We start from the raw sequence: 15794 nt of genomic DNA on the forward strand, positions 1-15794 counted from the left end.
GCTCTGCAGTAGTATTGGTCTTCTTTAAACCAAGCATAACCTTGCTTATCTGGAATGAAACAATATTCCTATTCAGCAGTAAATAAATATAATCTTTACTTGTTTAATTTTTAATGTTTGTCTTCGCATTTCATGGTATGAAGTTCTGTCAACTCTCTTTTCCATCTAAGTGACTGCTGAAGTTTCCACCATTTTAGAGTAAATTTCTTTGTTCTTTGAGGTTGGAAATTTTTTTTTTAATTGGGGTATAGTTGTTTTACAAAGTTGTGTTTCTGCTGTACAGCCAAGTGAAGTAGTGTTCCCTGTGCTATACAGCAGGTTCTCATTAGTTATCTATTTTATACATATTAGTGTATATATGTCAGTCCCAATTTCTCAGTTCATCCCACCCCACCCGCCCTTTCCCCCCTTTCCCTCCTTGGTGTCCATAAGTTTTGAGGTTGGAAATTTAATGGTAGGATTTAAAACTCTGTAGCACTGGTATACTTAGAAAGGGAAGCTCTAACACTCTCTCCATTTTGAATGTGCAAAATAAATATGCCCACAGAGAAAAACTGGAACATATAGAAGGGTTTAAAAAAAAGAGAGAGAGAGAGAGAGAGAGAAGCTCCTGTGCTTGCCTTACACAAAAGAAGTACTGTGAACATTTTTGTGTGGTTTCTTCTAGTACTTTTAAAAGCTGGATTTATTTAAAATGAAACCACCACCACCAAAACAATAAAACCCAAACCTGTATAGCCTATAATTGTGGTGACACTGTGTACAAAATTTTGTATCTTCCTTTTCACTTAGCGTGATAAATAGAAGTATTTCCCCAATTACAAATGTGTGAGCTTTTTATAAATATTTATTTATAATTATTTTAATAGCTACACATTTTTCCTTATAATAGTAAATTTGCCACCTAGCTATTCAGTCCCTTATTAACTGAACATTTAGGTTATTTACAGTTTTCTTTTCCCTATTATACATAATGCAGTAATGAACATCTTCGGGCTTAAAGCCTTGTCTGCATGTGAGATCATCTCACTAGGGTAGAATCCCAAGACTGAAGGACATCTGCACAGCGGCCTGGAGGAGGGTCGGCTGGAGATGCCAGTCTACCCGCCTCTCTCAGCCCCTCACAACCTTGCCCTTTGCCTGCTGGCCGGATGGAGGGAGGGGTGCTGTGCACCTCGAGCCTGCTGGGATCAGAGGCGGGCCACTGGGCGCTGTGAGGAGGAGGCTGGCAGTGACTTGCACACAACCTTGCATCACTCTTAACTCCTCAGAAGGACGATGTTGGTGACTCTTTTACCCAAGGGTTTTAAAGGGCCTGATGTAGCTGCAGACTCTCCCCTTCCATTGGATATAGGAACCATGGCAGGATGACATTTCAGTGAACTCTCTTGGACATCTAATTATGGAAGAAAATACCTCTTCCCCCCACCAGGTGAAGGCATCACTGAAATCCAAGCTAATCCCTGGTAGTATTTTTCTCTTCTCAAAGGACAGTTCATTGAATCATGCAGACAAGTGATGTTTCCTATTTTCAACATAGTCACGTTGGCTGACTGAAATTCAGAAATAGAAAGCAAGTATATATTTATTGATCCATGGATTTCTTGGAATGCTGAGAAAAATATTGGCTTAAAAACCAAATTTCACAGGACTTATTTGTGGCCCAGTGGCTAAGACTCTGCGTTCCCAGTGCAGGGGGCCTGGGTTCAGTCCCCGGTCAGGGAACTACATCCCACATGCCACAACTAAGAGTTTGCATGCCGCAACTAAAGACTAAGACCCGACGAACCAAATAAATGTTTTTAAAAAATCAAATTTCGCCAAACCTGGTAGATTGCGGTAGGAAAAAATGGAATATATGTGGCATTCTCCCCTCCTCTTCTCCATCACAAGGAACCTACCAGAGGGCCTGCTCCCACTGTGCTCCCCATGGGGTCACCGCTGAGCTGTCAGCACAGAGAGGAGGCCCAGCACCTGAGCAGCTGCCTCTACTCCTCCACTTGGGCCTGAGGACGTTGGGCAGGCCCTGGAGCCTGGAGCTCAGCAGCAGTGCCTGGCTCCCTCCCTCTGGTCTCTCACCAGGTCTTGAGAGGAGAGGGTCCAGGATTAGTACTGAGCCCCTGGCTTTGTGCCATCTTATTGAACACTGTTTACTAGATTAACAAGCCAGGGAACCTGAGTACATCTGCCTCATTTCTCTTTTGCAGTCATGATGACCGTTTTAATGGCAGACTAGGTAGGTCCTTGGCTGCATGTCCCCCTTGGCTAGGTGTCTCAGGTTTTGCAGAGGAGTAAGGGTTGTCGTGTACCCTGGCGTGTGTATGCTTGCACTCAGCACGTGCTCAGGATTGTAAAGTTGCATTCACCATTCACCAGATAGTTTTGGAAGGAAGACATGTGCGTTCCCATCCTCTCCGTGTCTCTGTGCAACCTGGACCGGAGCCAGATGTGCAGCAGGGCTGAGCACTCAAATGGAGCAGAAGAGAGTTAGCACCGAGCTTCTCTCATGCTGGGCTCACTGCCTTAGTATTGATTCAGCTTTAGAAACGAAATGGATTGTTTAAACCTTTTTGGTTTTGTGATTGTTTAAATTCAAGTTTTATTAAACCAGGCAGGAGATCTGATGGCAGGATTCTGAGGCACATTCATTTGGGTCTTCCGGTGCGGCTTTTCTGAATGCAAATCTTGTCCATCTGGCTGCCTGTTATCCATCCCTCTGAAGCTCGACAGACTTGATTAAATGCAGAACGACTCTGCCTTGGCAGTTGCAGCTCAGATTTTATCATTAGTTATGCATCCCATTTCCTTGTGTCTGAGGTGACCCTCAGAGGCCACAGTATTCCCTTTCTTTCTATTTCCCCCAGAATCGGGATGTTCAAAAGGCAGGTTGTAGTTGTAGATTGAGGTAGGAGGTAAATTCTAGATTTAACCTTTTCTTCCTAAAATATAAGCTATATATCAGGTCTGAAAGTGAGGAAAATACCGATGGGTGATGATCTCACTTGCAGACGTGACTATGAATTTGAGCGCCATAGAAGTGCTCTAGGATGGTGCATTGGGACCGAGAAAACAATCTTCAGATCCTGCGGGATAGAAGTGGCTGTAACAGAGGTGGAGTTGCTCTTCCTCTGTCATCCGTTCTGTTGTGCTGTCTGACTCAAGTAGGGGCCAGGTCGTTCCTCTCCCCTCTGACAGTCCTGGGGTGCTGCACCCCGGTGCCCACATCCTGGTGTGTCACCCACCCAACAGGTTTTCTCACACGTAGGTTCCACTGTATGTCTCCTGAATTGTATCTTCTATTTTCCTGTCTTTGGTGTGATATCCTTTTATAATCTTGTTTTAGTTTTTTATTTGGTTTATTTAGTTTCTTTAAGTACTTTCAGCTGTAATTTCTGTTTTTAGCACTTTCTTCATCTGCTTCGGGTGTAACCCTCATTTACATGTCTGGTGGTGGCTGCCTTTGGGGGAACACTTGGTGTTACTTGGTGAGAATTTGATCTGAGGATCTCTTGCCACCCTCTTGCTTGTGTTCTGTGTTCTTTGTGGCAAGTATGGGCTTTCAGTGGTTTTGTGTTTGAAAGAGGAAATAATGTCTGATTTGTTAATGGGAAATCTCAACATTAGTAACTTTGTCCCTGATGTTATTCGATCCCGCCTGCTTCTAAAATGCATAAGTAAACCTTTTTTGTGGGCTGAATGTTCTTGGTGCGTGTATGTTTTTATCCCCAGCGCCCCCCTCTCTCCCCACCCCTCACTCTACACACAATGTGACTTGCTTCCCAGCAGCCTCAGCTCTCTCTTGGGCTCTCCATGGCACTGCCCCTAGCAGAACACTTGTCACTGCCCCAGCCTGTCTGCTTCCCCCACCCCCAGACCTAAACACTGGGGGGCCGCAGGGGCTTTCGCATTGTATTTCTTGCACACATCGAGTTGATTCTCAATATAAATATTTGTCAACTGTTGAATAAAGTAATAACGGGGACTCAGATGTCTCTACTAGCTTTCAGGGTGTCATTTTGGACACTTTTTAGTTGTCTGCAATAGCCAATTTTATCAGTGTTGCCCATACTAGACCTAGTTATTTGCCTGATACTAAAATATCAACGTTCCAAGTGATGTTTTTCCTGTTTCTGTGATAGCGCTAATTCATGCCTCAGGAGGGGCTGGTTGCTAGGAGATTCTTTTTGAATTAATCTACATATGAGTTGATGGTTGGTCCTTGCCAGTTTTTCTTCTCCTTTTTCTTTCCTTTTTAAAAAAGCTGAAAAGAGCTACTTCACTTGATCATTCTTTTATGTATTTCCATTATTCAGCTTGTTTGTTAATTATTGTTGAGCATTTGGACTTTGTACACAGGGTTCCTATCCTCAGTTGGTACTGATTGGAGGGGATGAGGACCCCACCCAGCCTTTAGGTGGGGACCCCGGATCCCACTGGCTTTACCGTGTACTGTCTCTGATCATCACAGGACCCAGTGGCCTGTCAGAGTGTTCCTGTTACCATCATCCTTATTTATTGAGACTCAGAGAAGTAACATGATTTGCTCAAGCAGAAACCAGAATTCAGTCTTCTAGTTTTCAACTGTACATTTTTTATCTTGTTCTCTGCTGGACTTTAAATACTGCAGTGTATGCTTATTTTATGGTCTCTAGCCAGCTCTGTTACCGCAAGTTCTCTAGGGCCAGTCTTGCCATTTGTTGTGTCTCTTGACCCTTGCTTGTGATGGATCGTTTCCTCTGTGTCTTGCCGTTTGGGATGGTGAGCCTGTCTTCATAGGGCATCATCGTCTGGCGGGGTTCAGGGACGCAGGCTTCTCCAGAGCGGTTTGCAGTTACTTCTGCCAGGCACCCAGGGATCTCACTGGCATGTGACCAGTTTGGTGTAAATTTCTTGTCACAGGGTTCCCTGCACTACACGTGCAGAGTAGAGGGGAACTCCAGAACCATGTTAGAGATACAGACAGACCTGTGGTTACCAGTTACTGGGGTGCTGGGAGACATTTCCCCCACTGAGGCCCAGCTCCTTTTTCATCTGGGTTCATAGATAACTTTTTTTTTCTAATTCAGTTTTTGTTGTAATTGTAGCTCTTCGAGGGTTCCAGACATATATAAAAGCATCTTTTCTAACTTGTATCCACTCTACTGGCTTATATCCTATCCTGCAGGACATTAAAACAAGGTGACTTCCAAATCAAGACATTGTAAGTAAAGAGGATAGAATTAGTAATTATACCAGGGTAATAGGTGTGAACCAAGACGTGTGGTCACCTTGGTTGAAGCCCAAGACCCAGCTCACAAAGCTGGGAAGCCTTTGTTCTGTCGGAAGACTCCAGTTCTCTTTTTGGTTAGAGCCTCCGGCCATTTCCCTAGCTACACGCTCTAGGCTTTTAAATGGATGTCTTATGTTTTATCTCACATTTCTAAGTGTTTGTAGTGTGAGAGCTTTTAGGTCATCTAGTCTGCTGCATTGGTGGAACAATCTGTCTTAACGTTTAACCATCTTAAACGTTAGGGTCTTTCTCTCCTTTGGTTCACGTTAACACAGAATATTTGAAAGAGACAGTGGAAAGACTGGAGAGAGGGTGAGGGACGGACAGAGGAAACATATGGGGAGAGAAAAAGAGTGAGTAGAAGAGAGACTGAGAGACAGGTTGGAAAGAGGGAGATGGAGAGACAGACAGAGAGCACATGAATGGGAGTCAGATGTGTGTTCACAGAGAGGTGCACACAGAAACACATACGTCCCGGCGCAGACCCAGGCTGAAAGGGGTGCACACCGGGACATGTACTCACGGATCAACGTGGAGAGTGAGAATGGAAAATAACCCAATCTGAGTGTGTTAGAATAATCGTAAAGAATCGTAAAGAATAAACGTGAAGTCGGTGGCGAGGGCGGGGGTACAAAAGATGGCTTTGGAATTAACTGGAATTGTAGTAACAGCAGTTTGCTGCCACGGCACCAGCTACAGAAGTTATAAATAGGGATGCTGATGTGGGCCCCTGGGTTTGGGGCTTGCCTGGTGGCGACTGCATGGAGCAAACCAGGGGGCCAAGCTCTGTATTTTGGTCTCATTGGCCCTAACGAATGGAGATAATCACTGATTTTCAGACAGTGAGTCAATAGTGACTAAAAAATAAAAATAAGCCAATCTCATTTAAAATTAACAGGCGTTATTTGTTGATTTTTCATCATTGCTTTGCAGACCCTAGTCACGTTTAGCAATATGACTACCTAAAATTGAAGTTAAAAGTTTGAGATTATGACCATGTCAAATATTTGTCTGCAGATAGGAAACAGACCTGATGGAATCATCTTCAGATTAAGTCTGGGACTGTTAGCTGACCACAGTGGCCTTCGAATCTAAGTTGACTTTCTACCACGGAGTTCCCCAAACTATCAAGGATCACAGGATCCTTGAATCCTTTGGGCTCTACTCACTGATATTGTCGAGGCCGAAGTGAACAGCCCATCTCTTGGATGATTTGTTGGAACAGTGATCAACCTGGGGCTGGCAATGCAGAGAAAGGAGGTAGGAGGTAGGAAGTCTCTGATTTTGCAGGTTGTTTTTTTTTTTAAATAAATGTATTTATTTTATTTTTGGCTGCCTTGGGTCTTCGTTGCTGCACGTGGGCTTTCTCTAGTTGAGGCGAGCAGAGGCTACTCTTCGTTGCGGTGCGCAGGCTTCTCATTGCGGTGGCTTCTCGTTGCAGAGCACAGGCTCTAGGCACGCGGGCTCAGTAGTTGTGGCGCACGGGCTTAGTTGCTCCACGGCATGTGGGATCTTCCCGGACCAGGGCTTGAACCCGTGTCCCCTGCATTGGCAGACGGATTCTTAACCACTGTGCCACCAGGAAAGCCCCAGGTTGTATTTTTTTTTTTTTTTTTTTTTCCTTTTGCGGTACGCAGGCCTCTCACTGCTGTGGCCTCTCCCATTGTGGAGCACAGGCTCCAGACGCGCAGGCTCAGCAGCCATGGCTCACGGGCCCAGCCGCTCCGTGGCATGTGGGATCCTCCCGGACCGGGGCACGAACCCGTGTCCCCTGCATCGGCAGGCGGACTCTCAACCACTGTGCCACCAGGGAAGCCCCCAAAGGTTGTCTTTTATGTTTCCTCTTCTATCCAAATTAGACCCAGCACAGTTTAGGCCTTGCTGCACTGTTCTGTTTTCCTTTTTTCTAAATTTCCAAACCATCAGTGATGGATTATGACTCCCACTTATCTTAGGCATTATTTTATCACACGAATCTTTTATAGCATTGGTGCTGTTTTAGAAGCTGAGATGAACAATGGTGTGACATCTGTGGAAAGGACAGAAAAAACTACATTATGTGGCATGGGAGAATATAGTCATCCCTTGGTATTCACTGGGAATCGGTTCCAAAATCCATGGATGCTCAAGTCCCTTATATAAAATGGCATAGTATTTGCATGTAACCTACCACATCCTCCTGTATACTTTGTCATCTCTAGATTACTTACAATACCTAATACTATGTTAAATTTTATATAAATAATTGTAAATATGCAATATAAATGTTATACAAGAAGTTGCCTATGTGTGGCAAATTCAAGTTTTGCTTTTTGGAACTTTCTGGAATTTTTTTTTTCCAAATATTTTTGACCAAAGGTTGGTTGAACCCATGGGTGCAGACATGGAGGGCTGACTGCATTGTTAATTACACTAGGTTCCCAGCTGTTAGATTTATTTTCAGTTTTGAATAAAGGAATCCTATCATGCCTTTTACTTAGCTGAAACATGAATTGAAAGCAGTGTGACTGAGTATTTCTGTTATCACCTGATAGTCTGGCAGTAGGCTCGTAGAATGTTCTGTTAGTATTTTAATTTGACATGTGTCTTAGTAAGTATCCTCAGCATAAAGAAGTGGTTCCAAATTGCTTCCTAAGCATTAGGTTGAAGTCACCCTAGGAATTCTGTCACATTTCCTAAAACTGCCTTTTCTCGCTGAAGTACCCCCACCTCAGAGGCTGGTTTATCTTGTCATGATGGATCATCTTGTCATTGTAAGAGGTAGGAGGACCTCTGTCACCAGCAGGGAATGCCGAAGTTGTGAACGTCAGGACTCCTTAGGGAGCAGAGATTGGATGACGGAGGTTTAACACATCTTAACTGTCTCCAGGTTTGACGTGTGTCTTCAGCACTGAGCCAGATGCTGGGGCACACTGTTTATCAGTACCCTAAAATTTTAATAGCATTGTTTATGGGGCTCCTATTTTGTGGCGTGAGTCCTGCTTATTGCTTTTTGTTGCATAACTGCTATTCTCACAGCACTCCTCCAGGTAAGGTGTTACTCACCTGCTTTATAGCTGAGGGAATGAAACCTGGAATAGGATGGCAGTTTGCCTGAGGCCATTAGAGCTAGCAGATCTTATATATATCTTATCACATATCACATATATATATATCTTATCACATCTAGATCTTCCACATTATAAAACGTGTTACTTTTACTCCACCATTTGAGCTTCTCCTTGGGGAATGAATGATTCCTAGAACTCCAGGATTGTCAGCTTTCAGCTTTCAGCTTTCCGGATGTGGGTTTTAGAATTTATATTCTTGATGGTCTTCCATCCTTGTTGTTTTCTTTACTGGTACTTCTCACCTTCAGCTTAGAAGGATACTCTACTAGATGAGGGACTTGATCTGTTTTGTTCAATTCTGTATCTTCAGGATGTGGAACTCAGCAGTACCTGGTACCCAGAAGATGCTCAGTGATGGTTTGTTGAATGAGTGAAAAATGTGGCAGGTTGGACTGGCCTTGACCACCCCCCAGTGGTGATATTCGTGGTATCTAATAGGATGCTCATTTACCCCTCCACAGTTTAATTATGAAGGCATCTCTGTGACAGAAATAACATGTGATGCATTATGAAGGCATCTAAATACATGTTTTGTCTCACCATTAATTGACTATAGCCCTTTGAAAATGAAGAATGCATTCTTATGACCATGAGATAGTTTGTGTGGAGAACTGGAAAGGTAAAGACACAGACATGGTTACCACCCCACAGTAGTCTTTTGGTATCAGCAGGACTGAACACAATATCTGGCGTAGAGTTCAGTTTAACCGAATTCAACTGTATAGCCTTGCCAGGGGGAAAAAAAAAGCAGTGTAAAATTTTTGACTCTTAGAGTCTATTGCTTTGTTTGAGAGCTTTTTTGTTTTGTTTTGTTTTTTAGGTGTTGGGGGTAGGAGTTTATTAATTAATTATTTTTGCTGTGTTGGGCCTTCGTTTCTGTGCGAGGGCTTTCTCTAGTTGTGGCAGGTGGGGGCCCCTCTTCATCGGGGTGCGCGGACCTCTCACTATCGCAGCCTCTCTTGTTGCGGAGCACAGGCTCCAGATGCGTAGGCTCAGTAGTTGTGGCTCACAGGCCTAGTTGCTCCGCGGCATGTGGGATCCTCCCAGACCAGGGCTCGAACCCGTGTCCCCTGCATTAGCAGGCAGATTCTCAACCACTGCGCCACCAGGGAAGCCCTGAGTGCTTTTGTTTTAAGCACACTACTCTCTTTCTCGCAGGATTTGGTCAGAATCTTCTTGCCTCATTGTTCACTAGCTGGTCCTGTGCACTAGTGGTGACTAAATTGTAAGTCACCCTGTAGGCTGTGCTGACCTTCCTACAGAGCTGTTGGCCCCCATGTGTGTCACCACCCAGCTCATCTCGGGGTCTTTCAGGGATGGGGATTCACTCTTCAGTAAGGGCAGTGACGTCTGTTCATACGACACTGAAATGGCACCCAGCCAAGTAAATATTTATTTATTTGTTTGTTTGTTTTTGGCTGCGTCGGGTCTTTGTTGCTGCGTGCAGGCTTTCTCTAGTTGAGGAGAGTGGGGGCTTCTCTTGTTGCAGAGCATGGGCTCTAGGCGCGCGGGCTTCAGTAGTTGTGGCTCGCGGGCTCTAGAGCACAGTCTCAGTAGTTTGTGGCGCACGGGCTTAGTTGCTCCGCGGTATATGGGGTCTTCCCGGGCCAGGGCTCGAACACGTGTCCCCTGCACTGGCAGGTGGATTCCCAACCACTGCACCACCAGGGACGTCCCAGCCAAGTAAATATTTAAATTTTATAAGTTACTCCTCTTCTGGGTGGGTTAGTACTCAGGTACTTCAGGAGCTCGATGGGGGCAGGTGGAAGCTGTGTGTGCTCTGGGAAGGCCCGTCTGGGGGAGAGCTGGGGCCCTGGGAGTCTCCAGGAGGGGCTTGGGGGGCGGAGGAGTACTTGACATGGTGGTGACTTCAAAATAGGTACTATACTGTCAGAACCGACTGTAGCAGAGTGCTTTATTTCATCCATAATCTCTAATTTTAAGCGTAATAGCCTGTGAATTTCTTCTTTTTAATTCTTGCAATTCAGAAGCATCCCTGAGCCAATGGGGAGCGTCGCCTTCCTCGGAATGTGCTCCAGTTTAGTTTATTGTGCCCGATCCCTGACTGCAGCGTGGGGACTTATTTCTTCATGGCTAAAGTAGCGGTTTGTCATGACTTCAGAGTGTAAGTTTGAGTGACACAGCAGGTTTATTTTGCTTGGCTTGTGAGAAGGCTGCCTTTTCCCATTTTTGTTCCCCCCAAAGTTGGAGTTTCCTTGCCAAAGCACACACTGTGAATAACTTTCTGTATTTCTCTTCAAGGTCTGGGGCTGCTCCCTGTCTTAGGAAATGCCTGGCAGTTCCTTGTACCTTTGCTTGGTGCCATTTTGCATATTTAAGTCAGGCTAGGTAATCGGCCTCTGTGGCTGGCCCTCCTTCACAGCAAGGGCGCCCCGAGCACTCTGTCCCTTCAGGCCTGGCCTGCACGAGCTTGGGAACTTGGCCTGTTGGCTTGCACCTGGGCGTAGGGTTTACTGTGCACGCCACAGTTATGGAATATGAATCTGCTTAGGATTGGAGAAAATGCACACCAACTTGCTGTTAAATCCTTTTTTAAGTAATGTCCTGGCAGCTCATGAGATGTTGCCCCCTAATAAGTGTAAACATTTGGACATGCTTTCACATAAAATTTAACCGATGATCTGTTTCCCTCAGCAACATTGCATTGCCCTGTGTCCAGAAACAAGTCCTTGATTTTTCTCTTTGTGGAAACTTCCTGGTTATCTCATCTAGGATCTAGATCCTAAAACTTAAATTCCAGGGAGAACTTGGAAGCCAGCTTTAGGGGCTTCTGGATTTCCCTCCGCATCAGCCTCTACCTCCCTCCTGTTCCAGGCTCCAGTCCTTTTGGGGCACTGGGGATCTGAGCAAGGTCTGGCCTAACAGGGACGTGGGGAAACTCTGGACTTGCCGCTGGAGACCACAGCTCCCAACCCACGTTCTGTTATCACCCCGCTCGACACTTAGCTCTCTTGGCCTCACTCGCCTCATCTGTGACATCACGTCAAGCCCAGAGCTTGAAGGCTCCTCTGAACTCTTCCTGACTTGCTCTGTATCATTGAATGGGTAGAAATGATACCTGGCCTGTCACCCATTCAGGAAACCACCCGGGACATAAGCGAGCATTCTGGTCAGGCTCCTCACAGACTCATTTTTACCAGAAATTTCTGGCCTAACTTTATCTAGTACAAATGGAAGCAAGTTTGAAAAATTGTTTCCTCTATCTTTCTCCTTCCATCAGAATCCCTTAATGCCTTCAGCTGTGAAACCACTATATATAACTTTAATACTTGTTACAGAAGAAGGACCAGATAATTAAGATAGCATTTGTGATTCAGGTGTCGCTTTCCTCAAGCCCCCAGCGGGAGGTGAGCAGCTGTAGTGCAACGAGCCATCGGCTGATGTAGGAAGAGGCCTCACCTCAGAGGTCTGCCGAGGGGTCTCTGTGACAGGTGTTGCCTCCTGGATACATGTGGCCATCCTTGTTTTTTCTTACCTTTTATCTTTGACTGGGTTAGCTATTAAATTAAGGATAGATACCATCTGGTTTTATTGGTGTTGATTAGATTTCTTTGCAAATTTACTGAAATAATGGAACTCAAAATAGTTTTCATTCTGATGTTGGAAGCTGATTTGAAGACCATTCTGACTTTCCGTTTTTTTGTTTTTTTAATTTATTTATTCATTTATTTATTTATTTTTGGCTGTGTTGGGTCTTTGTTGCTGCGCATGGGCATTTCTCTAGTTGCGGTGAGCAGGGGCTACTCTTCGTTGCGGTGCGCTGTCTTCTCATTGCGGTGGCTTCTCTGGTTGCAGAGCACGGGCTCTAGGCACATGGGCTTCAGTAGTTGAGGCACGTGGGCTCAGCAGTTGTGCTCGTGGGCTCTAGAGCGCAGGTTTAGTAGTTGTGGCACAGGGGCTTAGTTGCTCTGCAGCATGTGGGATCTTCCCAGACCAGGGCGTGAACCTGTGTCCCCTGCATTGGCAGGCGGATTCTTAACCACTGCGCCACCAGGGAAGTCCCTCCATTATTTTTGATCTTCTCTCTTCCCTCCTCTAACTTTATTCTTTTGTTTTGCTTAGCCATTCTTTCCCTGTGGAATCTTTTTGTTTTTTTTTTTTAATTGGAAGCACTCTTCTGTGATCGGATTCTAATTGTTTATACTGGACTGACAAGCCTGTAGCCCTTGGAGACTGTTCTAAGGCAGGATTACAGAGCCACTTGCCAGTGGGGGAAGAAGGGGTACGAAGTGAGGCAGAGGGTGAGGACTGGGCACTTGGGGGCGCTGGGGTCTCAGGTCCTGCCAGTTGTGACTGCTGTGGTGGGGCCTGGTGTTGCCAATGATCTGATTTCTCAAGAGAAGCTGGAAACACAGACCTTCTTTTTTGCTTTGTGGTCTGTGTTTGAAATGTAAAAATCATTATCTATTGGCTCAAATTTTTTACAAAGGAAAGAAAATGAATGAGTCAAACAAAACTTACACCCATGGCCCAGGTTATGCCCACAGATGGCCAACTTGAGCTTTTGCTCTAAAGGATTAAGTTTTCAGAAAAGGACAGTCTTCATTAAGCAGAGTGTGTCGATGCCGATTTGGCTGAGGTATTCTGTTTTAGTCACTTTAACAAGGAAATATCACTCGCTTAACTGGGGGTTTAGATGAATCAGTTGTAGCACATAACTCTCCTTAATTACTTGTTAGGACTTTGTCCTGCTATGCTGTAGTATCCTGGGTGCAGAGCAGACTTCTAAAAAGAAAATGGAGTTTTCGGCTAATAGATCTCCAGCCAAGTGTCTAATTTTTTTGTATGACTTTCTCAAGTTTCTAAATAGCAGTGTTCTCAGTTGAACCTAGAAGAATCTGTTAGCACAGTAACTGTTGGTTTTTTCCAGAATCCTTGAATGTATTAGTAATTTAAGATTGAAAGTCTTGACTCCCTTTAGTTATCAGATGGATATTCATATATTTTCTTTTTCTTTCTTTAAAGATTTGAACATGGAATTCAATCCTTCAGACCATCCTCGGGCCAGCACAATATTCCTCAGTAAATCTCAGACGGACGGTAGGTTACTGATATATTTATGCTTCTTTCTTTTTTTTTTTTAAAGACTTATGGTGGCGACTAGCCTGTCTTGATTTCCCAGGATAAAAATAGAATCCCCTTTAGTGACCCCTAAGGATATTGTTTGGTGGTGGTTTCCTAGGGGTTTCTTTATTTTATAGTTATGCTTTTAGAATTTACTGTTTGAAGCAGCTGTCCTCATTTTGCCAATCAGCTGGATTGGTTCTAAGTAGTTTCTACTCCGAGAATCAGAAATTTTCCTTTAAAAATTGATCTTTGCATAAATTCTTTAAAGATCAGAAGAATTAGTATGTAAAAGAAGGCATAATATAACCCTAAATTAAAGCGCCATTGTCTCTGTTGTGTCATTTGAGAGCCGAATTGAGCCTGTACACTAGGGGTAGATGTTTTCTTTCTGTCAAACTCCTGCTAACCAGTTTGTTCTGTGGCATGGAATTTCTCCTGGGGGATTTTCCACTCTTTTCAGCCCTTGGCTAATCTCACTGTAAAGGAGAGAGAAAACACACAGTATGGTGAACACAGTCTCTCAGTTGGATTCCTGTAGAAAAGAGTAGTGGAAGGGGACTTCCCTGGTGGCACAGTGGTTAAGAATCCACATGCCAGTGCAGGGGACACGGGTTCGATCCCTGGTCCGGGAAGATCCCACATGCCATGGAGCAGCTAAGCCCGTGCACCACAACTGCTGAGCCTGTGCTCTTAGAGCCCGTGCTCTGCAACAAGAGAAGCCACCACAAGGAGAAACCTGAGCACCACAACTAGAGAAAGGCTTTGCACAGCAATGAAGACCCAACGCAACCAAAAATAAATAAATTAAAAAAAAAAAAAAGAGTAGTGGGAGGAATTTGTTAAATGATGATACAGTGATGAAGATGTTATATTACAGTGCTGGAGCCCTAGTGATTCTAGCCCTGACTCTTTTGGCAAATTGCTCAGCTCTAACTTTGACAGAGTCCTAAACTGACTAAAAAATAAACATATTTAAGACAGTAAGTTCATTTATAAGAACTGATAACTCCTCAGTTATGGTTAGGTGACAACTTTGATGTAATATAATGCTGATACAATATTGGCGCTCTTTAATTAAGCAGGCCACTGACTTGATTTGAGAGAATTTGGTGCATTTATTAAAAAAACAGTGTTTCCAAGAGTGAGAATAAGTCATCGTGGGTATCACATACTTGTGAAATAAGTTTAGAACGTATTGGGTAAAAACAAAACAAGACATTTTTTCTTCACCTGGTGAAGTGGGAGCGCATTGGGAGGGGTAGGTATTGCCAGGCAGGAAAGTGGCGATGGGGTGAGGGTTTGGGACAATGAAAAATGGTAATCAGAAGCAGTTTTTTGCGCTGAATGTAGTGCTGTGAAAACAAGTTACACGACTGGCATATTTTCATATTTGGTTCTTGCTTCCTGTGAATTTAGGGTACAGACCAACATCAGTCAGAAACTTTTCTACCTAGATTTGTGTGGAATGGCATTAGAGCCTCTAAGTAGATGACACATACCTTGGTTGCCACCGGGAGAGGGATGGCAGGATTCTCTGACCTAACAGCGTCCCCAGGTGTGAGTCAGGGACTTGTAGCTTCCCCTTCACCTCTGCTCCACCTCTTGTTCCCTTCCTCTCCTGTCTGGATCATCAGGGTATCAGTGACTCTGATCCTTCTGTTTTTTGCTTCAGTTTCTCAAGTGCTGGCTCTTTCCTTTCAGTGTAAACCTACTTGGGTCTCACAGGTTAAAAACAAGAAAAGGAAAAATAACTGACACTGTCTCCCACCTGCCGAGTGAAAGCCCTGGTGCCGCCTCCTCCTTCCCTTTCCCTTTGCTTTCCCACTGGCCTCCTCCTCCCTCCCCCCATTCTGTGGTGTGACCGCTGAGGCTGCTGAGGACTCGGCCTCCGGTGGCTCCTGCTCTCGTGTGGCACTTGCTTACACAGGCCATATCGCTGAAGACAAGTCCACCTAATGAACACTTGCCTTATAGATGATGAAAAGAAATAGGTTTTTTTAAAATAGGCAAAGTTGGTAACTTTAAAGACTTCATTCTTTGGTGAGTTGATCACAGAGAATTGGCTATTTGGAAATGGGTCCTGAGAAACCGCCTGTTTCTTTAAGGTGCTTCTCAGACATCTTAATCGGCTTCTCCATTTATCCCTCTGATGTTAGTGTTTTCTAGGGTTATGTGCTTTTACCCTCTTATCTTTTTGGCCTGCGTACAGCTCCTTGCGGCTTCCATGTCAACTAGAATGTCCAGCCAGATTTTGCTCTGCAGTATTCAAACTCCATCTGTCCAACTGGCTGCTGGACATCTTTTACACTGAAGGCTATTGGTTCCTC

The 15794-nt window shown here is 44.6% G+C and overlaps 1 protein-coding gene across 3 annotated transcripts in view; it reads left to right on the forward strand.

Annotated features, from left to right (window-relative positions):
- The window catches only part of CCNY (cyclin Y), a 130932-nt gene that overhangs the window by 80973 nt on the left and 34165 nt on the right, over positions 1–15794 (forward strand). For 2 of the 3 annotated variants that reach the window (XM_022580377.3, XM_089904081.1), the window contains exon 2: positions 13366–13440. In XM_022580377.3, the coding sequence (XP_022436085.1) occupies positions 13366–13440 (75 nt within the window). Of the gene's footprint in view, positions 1–6286; positions 6537–13365; positions 13441–15794 lie in introns of all 3 variants that reach the window. The other variant, XM_089904073.1, reaches the window with a different exon arrangement.

Source organism: Delphinapterus leucas, chromosome 2 (assembly GCF_059928025.1).
Source record: "Delphinapterus leucas isolate spDelLeu-1000000601 "Yukka" chromosome 2, BTC_Dleu_Yukka2, whole genome shotgun sequence".
Taxonomy (NCBI): Eukaryota; Metazoa; Chordata; class Mammalia; order Artiodactyla; family Monodontidae; genus Delphinapterus; species Delphinapterus leucas.